Genomic DNA, 11717 nt, shown 5'->3' with positions numbered 1-11717 from the left:
AAGTTGAAGAAATTGTCAAAATGTAAATGTAATAGAAGGCTGGAATTGTATCTGGAGTTGTAAAGAGCAAGCTTGAACAAAATCCAGATCAGAACTGTCTGAGGCTGTAATAACACCTGAAGCTTAAAAGAAGAACAGGATGTATGATTTGGATGTGGAAAAGTAGTAAGCAGCTGAGTAGTGATGAATATGAAAGATATCTGATATCAGATATCTATTTGTTTACTGTTTTGAAGGATTGATTTCTTTCCATAAATGCTTCAATCTGCTTCAATGCTTTAAGCAGTCAGAGTGGAGAGGTTGCAAAACTCAAAATCTCCATTATAACTGATTGTGAGGTAGGAGGGAGCTGCAGTTAATGGCCATTGGTCTGTTTACACATAAACATGTGTTGCCACACTCCTTCCTGTTTGTGCTGTCAACATGTTGTGTCTTATTCTTAGGCTGTCATCTTTAGGGGCCTCCACAGCGAATCAGTTTCCATCGAACTCTATCCTCTGCTTTCTCTCTCTCACACCAACTTCATGTCCTCTCTTAGCACATCCATATATCTCCTCTTTGGCCTTTTAAACTCTTACCTGGCAGCTCATTTGCCACCATTCTTCTACCAATAAAACCACCACCCCTCCTCTGCACATGTCCAAACCACCTCAATCTGACCTCTCCATCTTTGTCCCCAAAGTGGGGACAAAGTCAATACAATTTATGATTTCCTTTTGATTGAGAGGGAGATAGGAGATGCAGTTAAGGGCAGTTGGTCTGTTTACACACCAACATGTGTTTCCATACTCCTACCTGTTTGTGCTGTCAACATGTATACGTCACAGGAAATTCTTCAGCAGGCAGCAATCTTCTGAAGATGCGTTGGATAAAGCAAGAAGAGAGCGAGAAAGGCTGCTCGTTGTGGGTAAGAGCGCGGCTGATCTGACAGTGCATGGATTGGTTTAATGAACCAGGCTCATCGTTGTGCACACAGCAGACTGTCACTGTGATATCAGTGCGCGCAGTTATTCGGGGATCTGCCTCTGAGCAGACTGGAACAACCTCTCAGATTAGCGCTTGACCTGCAGGATTTGTTATCGAAGAGGAAACTGATTCACCGGGAGCGACAGACCGAGTGAGAGAAGGCAGAATGATCTAGATTTACACTTACGTTCCAGCCGATCCATGTCTTTGCGCGTCTCCGTGTTTTGTGTCTTGTATTTTACTGAGAGGTCTCCAGGACGCACAGGTGGGAACCATGGCAGCTTTTACGCACAGCAGCAATATGCCAATTAAACTGTTTGTTAAACTTTTTGGCGGTGTCTTCTGAGATCTGATAATTGTGACATTTCTGTTGCCGGAGGAAACGTATAATCCCTCCCCTGATTACCGCACACAGATGGATTGCGTCCTGTCCGCGAGCCAGGTGTCATCAGGGCCTTGTCAAATGAATTTAACTGGTATGCTTGCGTCTTGATTGCTGAATTAACGTCATTTAGGAGAGGCCGTCTTGTAAGCGCCAGCGGGATCCCCAGCTTTTCACCGGTGCCAAAATGAGGAGAGCTGTTCTCAAAGAAGCCGCCAAGCGATTCCCGTGGCTGGCCAATGTCACTTTGTACGGTTGCTTATTCGCCGGAGGTGACCTAGTCCACCAGCTCATTGCTCAGAAAGAGCGCATGGACTGGAAACACACTCGCAATGTTGCCATCGTGGCAATCAGTTTCCACGGAAACTTTAATTACTTCTGGCTGCGAGCCTTGGAGAGACGATTCCCTGGAAAGTCCGCCGGGATGGTTTTCCGCAAACTCCTGCTGGACCAAAGCTTTGCGTCGCCTCTGGCCACCAGTGTCTTCTACACAGGTAAGATACCTCATTATGTCAAACAATAAAACACAACTTTAAATAAGAAATGAGGGTTTATTTATTAAAGGGCAATATAAAAAACACTATAAGGAGCCTTACTTATATTCAACCATCAAAAGCCAAAACTTCAAAGCCCTAAATGTATTCTCTTAATTAAATAAATGTCCAGAGATAAAGTGAGTGTATAGAAACGCTGTGAATGGGAGAATGATTTGAGCCACTTAAGAAGAGTTGATGTAACTTCCTGTCAAGGTTGTTTCTCAGCCAAACCAAGGTGAGGAGTCATTACACATGTTCAACGCTGTGGCGTAATGGCGCACAAATATTATTCCGAGCTCTGCGTAAATTGTGTCCTCTGGCCTGCAGGGGTGAGTTTCTTGGAGGGTAAAGAGGATATATTTGAAGACTGGAGGGAGAAGTTCTTCAACACCTGGAAGGTAAGAAAGGCCTCAACAAGCGAAGGAAAGTCACCTTCCCTTCACACCCAGTAGCCGCCACTGCCAGCTCACCAGCAGATTAACCTAGATTGTACCACTGCTGCTTTTGCGCAGTGGGCCTGACGCCCGGGAGCAAGCCGGGTAATTCAATCGTGACTACAGCCAGCGGATAAAAATGTCAATGAGTTTCAGGACATTTAAGAGCTGAAATCCGGCCAAGTGTAAAACCACACAGTCATCCTGCTGTATCATCCTGTAACATGCCATTAGCCTGGTAATAGTGCAGTCTCTGTGTCACCACAATTTCAATGCTGGAAAAAGCAGTGGAATATTTTCTTAAGGGTGTGACTGGCAACGGTTAAATTATTTTTAGATGTTCTAGGTGCACCCATAATAATTAATCAATGCTAAACTCCTGTTGCAGGTCATCGAAGCATTTGTCATGCTGAAATAATGCACGTTATTATAGCAGGTGTTGCTCATTCACAGAGACTTTATGGCTTTTTACTGCATTACATCACTGACCTTCCATCTTTTTCTGTTTCAGACTGGACTCATGTACTGGCCCTTCATGCAGGTGAACTTGTGTTTCTTATATGTTCACTAAAATAGAATACACACTGAGCAGCACATGGTCTAGATGTGTTTACCCAATAACACTGTAAATACATCACAACAGCAGCAACAATGAAGGGACATGCTTAAGATGACAATATATGTTTGTGTTGGGTTGCACTGGTGCATGCTGGAAGGTTTTACTTCAAATTTGGAGGACACAGTACAAATGATACAATCCTTTCCTTGTGCTCTTTTCAGTTCCTCAACTTCGTCTTGATGCCTTTGTACATGCGGACAGCTTTCATGGGCTGCTGCGCCTTCCTTTGGGCCACCTTCCTGTGCTTTTCCAGACAGAGCGGAGATGGCACTGCCGCTGTGGCTCTGGCATTTGTCATGGACCCCCGTAAAACTCTGGAGGATATGCGTGAGGCCCGGCTGGCCCGTAAGAAGCAAAAGGCCCAGAGGGAGAACTAAAGCAATCAGGAGGAGGATGTAGATCCCATTATTCAGGCCTTTGGTAGCAGAACGGAGGGGTTGGTTTGCTAAAGCAGCACTCACAGATTTAAAACACAGGTGACGAACCTAAAAGCTGATGAATGTATGAAAGTAATGTCTTTGTGTATTGTATCATAGACCTGGATGTTTCTATGGAAAGGAATATTTTAATCTGGTTAAGGTGCTGGAAGGCTGCAGAAAATACATTGGTTCATCCTCAGGGACTTGATCAAATAGCTATGTTTTTGTTGCTTTGGACCAAATTGGCCAAAGTAAGACTCACAGTGTTTACAGCTGCAGTGACGTACAAATAATCTTCTCTGCTCCAATCCAAGAGAGTTTGAGACTATTTTGAAGGACGGTCTCTCCGGGCCGTGGCTGTTTGTTCTTGTGTTGGTGGTGGTTTCGCCCAAGTCCACAGTGCAGTGTACAGTTCAAGGGCTTTATTATATTTCTGCTTTACACCAGTTGTGCCTTTTCTTGGTGACAAGACTGCCCCGAGTACAGGTCCATGAGCTCACAGTGTTTGGCAGACTGGCACCGATCATTAGTAGTAATCAATACAAAGAAAAATGTATATATACAGAACATGCATGTATTTTTGGGATGCACTGAAAATCAAAATAATTTATCTTCTGAAAGGCGTACAAATGTGCTCGGTAAATGTCACTGGACTCTCCTCAAAGTTCATGATGAAGATGTTTTTTTGGTGGGGATTCAAAGCTTTTTTGGAGTAGGAGGATGTTTTACACAGAAGAATGTCAGTGTGTCCCTCTTGTGTTGTGTCTCCTTAGTTGGAAAAGTCAAGCTCTTCATTCTGTCCTCTTACTTGAACCATCTTATAGGTTGCCATCAGCCCAGATACCTTATCATGTAACACATTATATACCTTAGCCAGACGTGTGATTCATTCTTGTTGGGATTTAGTAATGCTGAATATGCACATATAAGAAGTAGAATAATGAACATAATGTAGACTTGACTTGGTTTGGACACAGTCCTTCATGTTTCCATGTATTAAACTAAACATTTAACTTTACAGCAGAGTATAAAAGTTCATGTTACAGTAACTGGTTTACAACATTAAGAACCTCAGCTATGTAATTACACTGGAATACTTGGAAATATTCAGAAGCAGGTGCGTCTTTGTTGTGTAAACAATCACGGTATCAGGCTCTTTGTTCCTAGAGACATGAGCAAACCTGAAACCGGTAAACTGGTCATACTACTCTCCAATCCGGTTGAGTAGATTATCCCATGACCTTAGGTTTGAATAAGATCTTTTGGGTAAACGGTGACAGAGTTAAGCCACAAACAAAGAGACTGTTGGACATTTGAGGTGGTGAAGCAGCTCCTGATTAAGACTGGCTGTTGTCCTCATCTGTCAACATGACCGAGTCATTATAACTGTCCTGCTGAATGTCACAATACTTGAAGGAATACATTTGTTACTTTTAACCTTATTGTAAGTTGTCACCAAAGTCTAGCTGACTCCTTGTGTTTATCTTGACTGTACCCAGCACATACTTGAGTCTGTTTTTTATTCCATGCTAAAAAAAAAATAAGCAAATAAATACATTTTTGAAAATGTTGAATTTCTCTAATGTCTGTGATGGTCACAAATGTTTCAGATTTATGTCTTTATCTGTATGTCATATGTGGTCAGTGTAGACAAGATTTACACACATCATGTAGCCCAGATATGTGTGTGTGTGTAAAACAGCTTTATGCCCTAGTGATGGTGCGTGTGGATTAAGGAGGATCAGATAGGCCTGCTTAATCCCTCTGAAAAGGACAGAGTCGAACCAGTTTGACCTCTGAACCCTGAAACAGGAAGTGAAATTGTCCCAATCAAAATCAAGGATGTTGCCAGGTGCCATGTCCTCAGAAACAGGACTAAGAACATGAGCAGCGTGAGTGAGTCTGAGGTGAAGGCTTAACAAAACACACTAAATAGAGCATGCACTGTCAGTTAATCACTTCATTAAAATAAAACAGGGTGTAAACCCAGTGTTTATTTTAACATTACTGGGCAATAATGTTTGTACCTCAATAAGTAGTTTAGTTGCAATTGGAATATTTAAAAGATCACTAGTAGCAGAATTAAATTGACAGTGTAACTTTATGCTTAATATCATAATTTCCATGGTAGGCAGTGTTCAGGTATTTTAAACAAATAAGAATAATAAAAAACTCTTTCAATTAATAATTTATTGGTTATTTTAAAATCTGTACGTTAAGAAGCAGTTTGTTACTTTATAGATGTTATGTGTACAAACGAGGTACGATATGATAAACGTATGTTTTCCGACAGTACCTGAATGCACCACTGCCCTTCAGTAATCCATCAAACCGTCTAGACTGTGCAGATTATGCAGATACCCCCTCTTTCACACGGATGTCTCCTTCTGATTGGACCTGATCCTGATCCCGCCTTCTTTGACTTGATTGACAGGAAGTTCACCAATAGTAACAGGAAACGACGCTGTCATCTAACTTGTGATTGGTGAACTGTTCTGCAGAATATGAATGGGGAACATGTATTGTTCGACGTCCTCCCAAAGCAGCAGCAACTTTGTTGGTTTGTAACTCCAGGCTAGTCTTCAAATAGTTTATATTTATTAAACTACTAATAAATGTAACCAGCAAACAGTGTCGACGGCAATAAGGACACACAAGGAAGACTTAGAAAAGAGCTTCAGTCACTTATTTTCGCGTCGAAGGAGCCAACTGTTGAGTGTAAGTTTCAGCAGTGATATGTTTATCTCAACTGGGATTTAAATGGTTAACGCTATACTCCGTTAGCAGAGCTGGCTAACGGTAACTTATTAGCATTCATCTAACTTTGTTTTATTTTAGTTCTTTCCTGATTTTAAGAAAACAGGTGTTATTACGGATAAACAACATATTGATTAAAGTCATGTTTGGTAGCGTCTGCGTTTAGTTCCCGTTTTTTATTTCAGCCTGCTCACCAGACTGCATTCAAACGTTGTTATTGATAAATCAAGAGAAAGAATATTGAAGTCATACTTTTTTTTAACTTTAATGTTGAAGTGTTTCTTGCATGCTAATTCGGCCTTCAAAAATACGGTGTTTACTGTAGGTTGAAACGTATTTACTCGGTGTACCCGTTATATTTTTTTATAATGGATTGTTGTAAATACAAACTAAGATAACTGAGATTATACCGCATGGTTATATTGAGCTATAAATAAATATAGCTATAAATAAATATATATATATATAAAATATATATATAAATATATATAATATATAAATATTGAGCTATAAATTCAGATTCTTTTTTATTATTATCTGGTTTAACAATGACTTAAATTGGCCAATTTCCAAACGGAAGCTCTGCAGACCGGAACTCGACTAAGTATTTGACATTATCACAGATTGTCGGTGCACTGAGCCTGGGCTGGAGATGGGGGATCCGGAGCCTCCAGAGTTTGGATCCCTGGAGGAAGAGCTGGAGTACTGGAAGGAGGAGGCTGCCAGGCACAGACAGAGGTGTCTCTCTGTTTATTCTCTTTTTTTAAACAGATATCCTGACTATGAACCTAGGATATTTATTACCACAGTATCATCTTCTCAGCCTAACAGCCTTGAATATTTTTCTTTTCCTTGTTATAAGGCTGATCAAAGTACTTGTGATGTGTTTTCTACCTTCTAGGCACTCAAACAAAAATGTTTTCATGTCCTCAATGAATAAATCACAGAGCAGCAGAAGTTCTCCAAAGATAATATTGTTTTGTACCAACCATAAGTTTCTTGAGTTAGCATTGTGACCTTTCAAACATAAACACCCTCCTTCTCTTCTGGGGGTCTGTCATAAATAAATGTTCTTGTCCCACCGGTTTAGCTTCTACAAGACAAATAATGAAAACCTTTTAGACTTTTCTTATTAAATTCTTTTCTACAATATTCACATTTTTTGGTATTTATTTTGTTCTCCTTGTGGTTATGTGGGAAAATGACCTGCCATGAAAATGTCCAAAGATAACAAACTTAATATACATTATATTCTTCTGTCTGTGTACGTTCAGTGCGGAGGAGGCCCAGGAGGAGCTGCAGGAGTTTCAGCAAATGAGTCGAGATTATGAGGTGGAGCTGGAGACGGAGCTGAAACAGTGTGAGGCGCGAAACCGAGAGCTTCTCGCCGCCAATAATCGTCTCCGCATGGAGCTGGAAAACTACAAGGTACTGAGGACATTATCAGTTATCATCTTTGTGTCACATTTCCAGTCTGGGCATGAAGAGCAAAACTCTACCACTGGATGTTGTTCAGAAATCTGTGCAGAAATATGAGACTGTTGGGTTTAATTTGAATTTCTCATTCATGTTTAACCAACTGTTACATTTCACTGGGGATTTCCATGTTTGTCAGCTGATCGTGAGCTGGGTTTTATAGCTCCAGTTTGCCTGAAGTGAATAGGATTCACAAATGTTCTTGTCTAAACACACACACACACACACACATTCACACACACTTTCACAGAGGATTGATTCAGAACAGAGTAAGGCAGCTGATGACTCTTGCGCTCTGTCTGTGTCTGGAGGGGATGGCAGTACATCCCATAAGACCCGTTCCAGTCACAGTTTGTTTGCCCCAATTTCTCTCTTTTTAAAAATTGTATCAGCTCCTCCTTCTGGGAAGGACATAGCAGGGATATGCACTGAAATTAAATAACGTAAAGCAGGCTTTAATAAAAGAGAGGAAATTTGTTAGCGGTCGCTTTATATTTGATTCCTGGAGCCTTGTTGATGCTTTGTCCTCTGTGCAGATTGACAGTGACATCATTGCATCACATGTGGTGGCGCCACAAACAGCCATCCAATTTTTTTAAAAAAACCTTGCATGCTTGAGATCCCCTCCACAACAAATGCTGTTTTTAAATGGGGACACATAGAATGTAAAGACATGTGACACCAGAAGATGCTATCCTGCAGAATATATGTGCAGCATGCAAAGACTTTGTGGAATTTGGCTGAAGCATGCTGAAGCTTGACACAGTGCTGCAAAGAAGGGACGCACAGATGGAGTCAGAGCACAAAATGATGTTATTGCTACAGGGGATAGGTTTTATCCTGAATATTTGTGCAAGTTAGGCTTTCTCTGTGACATTTTCCTTGTTCCGTTGTTCTCCAGCCATCATATTTTCTTTCTGTGCTCTCCTGCCTCCTGCCAGGATAAGTATGAGACGCAGCACTCTGAGGCCTGCCGGCAAATCTCCAGCCTGGAGGGAGACCTAGCTGAAACTACAGCCATCAGAGACCAGCTTCACAAATACATAAGAGAGCTGGAACAGGCCAACGATGACCTGGAGAGGACCAAGAGGTCAGCATGTAATCTGTTTGTTGTTGTAGCTGTAACTACTGAAAGTAACTTTTATTTTGGAGAGATCTAAAACAGCCTGATTAAACATACCTGACACCTTTTTGATCTGAAACATACAGCATCATTTTACATACTGACACATCCTTGTTTGTCTTTTTTTTGGTGCCCTTCAGGGCGACCATCATGTCACTGGAAGACTTTGAGCAGAGGATGAACCAGGTCATCGAGAGGAACGCATTCCTGGAGAGCGAGCTGGACGAGAAGGAGAATCTTCTGGAGTCTGTACAGAGACTGAAGGACGAGGCCAGAGGTAGAGCTCTATCCCATTGGTGGCCATTTTAAAATAAGCCTTATGAACGACAATACACTCAACACATGCGAGATAATGAGAATTATTTATTATCTAAACACTAAGCTAATTATAATGTTAGTATATTGATTAAAACAAGACAGTGAACAAGGCACACATATGAGTTAAAGCAGGGTGTCAGTTGTGTTTTATAGGTTAGAGAGGCTGACTGGACCAGTAGGAATGTGTGGGTGGGGGAGTAATGATTCTCCACAGCTGAACTACCATTAAACAAGTCACTGCCCATGAACACATGAGCTGGTTGTTATACTTAAACTAATATTAAGAGCATTTGTCAGACAATGGTGCACATGAAAACCAGTTAGCTTATCTGTCATTTGCATATCAGCTGGTGAAGCACAAACCTTTGGTTAGGCGCACAAGAAGCAATCAATACAAGAGTAGCTGGTATTTAGCATGTATGTCTTTGTTATCCTTTTAAAATGTACTTTTAGTCTTCAGTGAGTTCATATTTCAGCTCTTGTCTAAAGAGTTGAAATAGTAAAGTGTTTTTATTCAGACATTGTGCTTAAAGGCCTGTTTAATAGTTTTAAAGGTCTAACATTCATCATTTCTGTGTGTGTCTGTGTGTCAGACCTCAGGCAGGAACTTGCAGTGCAACAAAAACAGCAGGTCCAGGATAGGAAGCCTTCCCTCAGCAGCGCAGCCAAAGAGCCTTCGTCCTCCTCCTCTTCCTCGGCTGGGTTGCCCACACCGCCCCTCACCCCTCCAGACAAAAGAACAGAGGATCAAACCTCATCTTCAACTTCTAACCAGCCGCCTCCATCTGCCAACACACCGTCCAGGCCTCAAGCGGCCTCAGAGGCCTTTTCCACGCCACTGCCCTCTGTCAGCAGAGGTCAGTACATGTGCAACAGATTACATAGGCTGCATTGTCATAGTGCTGCCAGGAAGGATGAAGAGCAGGACACTACAGAGGATCAAATTAAGAGCTAAATCAATGAATGTGTGTTTGTTTTTCAGGTGAAAGCCTTTCAGGAACTCCCCTCACCACGTCGGCGAGAATCTCTGCTTTGAACATTGTTGGAGAGCTGCTGAGGAAAGTCGGGGTGAGAACCATATTGGAGAATCTTGGGCTGATGACTTCTCATCATGTGATGCTGCGGGGGGCTTCTTCTTGTAGTCACACTGGTTCATTTAACAGCACACACACACAAAAGGAGTTTATTGCTTTTTTTTTTTATAAATATCTGACTTAATTTTTCTTGACGCTTTTTTTACACTCAGTTTTATACTAGTCCATTACTTCAGCCCAAAAAATATGAATCCTGTTACATTTTCTTCTATTCACTGTTTGTAGAGCCTGGAGTCCAAGCTGGCCTCATGTCGGGAATACGTCCACGAGCAGACAGCTAGTCGAAGAGGCCTCAGTGGTGGACAGGGGGCAGCAGTAAGTCATAACAACACCTCAGAGAACCATCCTACCAACGGCCTCTACAACAAGGGGTGGGTGTCTGTGTCATGTTTGATAGTGTCTGAGGTTAAGTTCAGTAAGACAGGATCTGCTCAATAAGCCATCTGTGTGTGTGGTGCTTTACAGGCTGGTTAAGAGGTTAGACTTCGGAGCAGGGTCCAAGCTGCTGCTGTGAACACGAAAACCGTGGCTCAGTCGTCCTTGTCCGTCCAGCCTGGAAGTTCCAGAATTTCTGTGTGTCATTCAGATCTCAGCCTCTTCAGGACACAAGACATGGACCAGCATGGAAAGCTGCAGTGATTGGATAATGTTACTATGGAAACTTTGGGACTTCTGTTAGCACAGCTAGTTTGTATATTAACAGGACTTTTTAGCACTTGCACTTGGCTTCAACTAACCTAATGGACCTTTGCTGCATGTCACCACTTCACCTCCTTTTGGTTGGATATAGAAGTATTTGATGTTTTTTTTCTTTTCAGGGTGTGTTCATAATGCATGAAAAGAAAATAATTAGTGAAAACAGATGCAGAACTGAGATGTCTCCAGCTACAGCAAATGTCTGCTCTGTCATATTCATTGATTGTTCAATATCCATCAGCACAATTTAAGTGAACTGTCTGAACACACCTTGAGGGCATCTGACAGCTGAACACTGGAGCGGCAGTTTGATCCACAGAAAGAATGTTTGAGAATGTCTTGAAGCAATACGACAGCTGATGCTTAGTAGGCTCAGCTGTGTTACAGATGAAATGCCAACAACAACACATCTTTGATTGATCAGCTTTTGACACAGGAGTAGATCCTTCTGTAGTCCAGAATTTAACATTTGTATGGTTTCCCAAAGACTATGACTGAAGGGAAAAAGTGAGCATGTGGTAGCAGGTGGCAAACATCATGGAGGAATTTGTGGGGTCAAACATGCTGTACTGTACACCTGTGTGAGCCTTAAGTTTAAATGATTTTTTTCTTAATCTCTGTGACAGATTTTCACTGACCATGCAGCACCTAGTGGCCGCCAGTGCCGGTGCTGCCTTACAGCTGCCTTAAATGAATCTGTTATTTTTTAAGATGTGAATGAACCTGTTTGACTGTGTGACTCTGTGGTCTGAGCTTTAGCACCTGCTTCAGGACACTGTAGGGTCAAAATACCAATGAAGATTTGGATTGGAAGATTTTTGGTGTTCTCTCCTCCGTCCAGATGTTTGATGAAATTATAGATATAGATAGTAGTGATTTGTTCTAGAAGTAGAGGAG

General features: G+C 41.7%; 2 protein-coding genes across 2 annotated transcripts; both read left to right on the top strand.

Annotated features, from left to right (window-relative positions):
- The first annotated feature begins 917 nt into the window (after nucleotides 1-917).
- On the top strand, nucleotides 918-4878 carry mpv17l (MPV17 mitochondrial membrane protein like). The gene is made up of 4 exons (XM_028412005.1): nucleotides 918-1842; nucleotides 2212-2282; nucleotides 2830-2859; nucleotides 3099-4878. Exons 1-4 carry the CDS (start codon nucleotides 1536-1538, stop codon nucleotides 3312-3314), a joined length of 624 nt encoding a protein of 207 aa, XP_028267806.1. The 5' UTR covers nucleotides 918-1535; the 3' UTR covers nucleotides 3315-4878.
- Nucleotides 4879-5874: 996 nt separating this feature from the next.
- On the top strand, nucleotides 5875-11200 carry LOC114439307 (nuclear distribution protein nudE homolog 1-B-like). The gene is made up of 9 exons (XM_028411158.1): nucleotides 5875-6074; nucleotides 6737-6851; nucleotides 7388-7541; nucleotides 8531-8679; nucleotides 8853-8989; nucleotides 9624-9887; nucleotides 10013-10098; nucleotides 10350-10495; nucleotides 10590-11200. Exons 2-9 carry the CDS (start codon nucleotides 6766-6768, stop codon nucleotides 10636-10638), a joined length of 1071 nt encoding a protein of 356 aa, XP_028266959.1. The 5' UTR covers nucleotides 5875-6074; nucleotides 6737-6765; the 3' UTR covers nucleotides 10639-11200.
- Nucleotides 11201-11717: the final 517 nt, after the last annotated feature.

Source organism: Parambassis ranga, chromosome 8 (genome assembly GCF_900634625.1).
Source record: "Parambassis ranga chromosome 8, fParRan2.1, whole genome shotgun sequence".
NCBI lineage: Eukaryota > Metazoa > Chordata > Actinopteri > Ambassidae > Parambassis > Parambassis ranga.
The sequence above is the reverse complement of the archived record's forward strand: the minus strand, read 5'-3'. Positions and strand labels throughout refer to the sequence as shown.

Bases quoted from the DNA above. Each gene is read 5' to 3' on its own strand.
- mpv17l (XM_028412005.1), top strand. From the start codon at position 1,536: ATGAGGAGAGCTGTTCTCAAAGAAGCCGCCAAGCGATTCCCGTGGCTG. The intron at 1,843-2,211 runs GTAAGATACCTC...TCTGGCCTGCAG, and splicing joins CACCAGTGTCTTCTACACAG to GGGTGAGTTTCTTGGAGGGT. The intron at 2,860-3,098 runs GTGAACTTGTGT...TGCTCTTTTCAG, and splicing joins TGTACTGGCCCTTCATGCAG to TTCCTCAACTTCGTCTTGAT.
- LOC114439307 (XM_028411158.1), top strand. From the start codon at position 6,766: ATGGGGGATCCGGAGCCTCCAGAGTTTGGATCCCTGGAGGAAGAGCTG. The intron at 8,680-8,852 runs GTCAGCATGTAA...GGTGCCCTTCAG, and splicing joins GACCTGGAGAGGACCAAGAG to GGCGACCATCATGTCACTGG. The intron at 9,888-10,012 runs GTCAGTACATGT...TTTGTTTTTCAG, and splicing joins ACTGCCCTCTGTCAGCAGAG to GTGAAAGCCTTTCAGGAACT.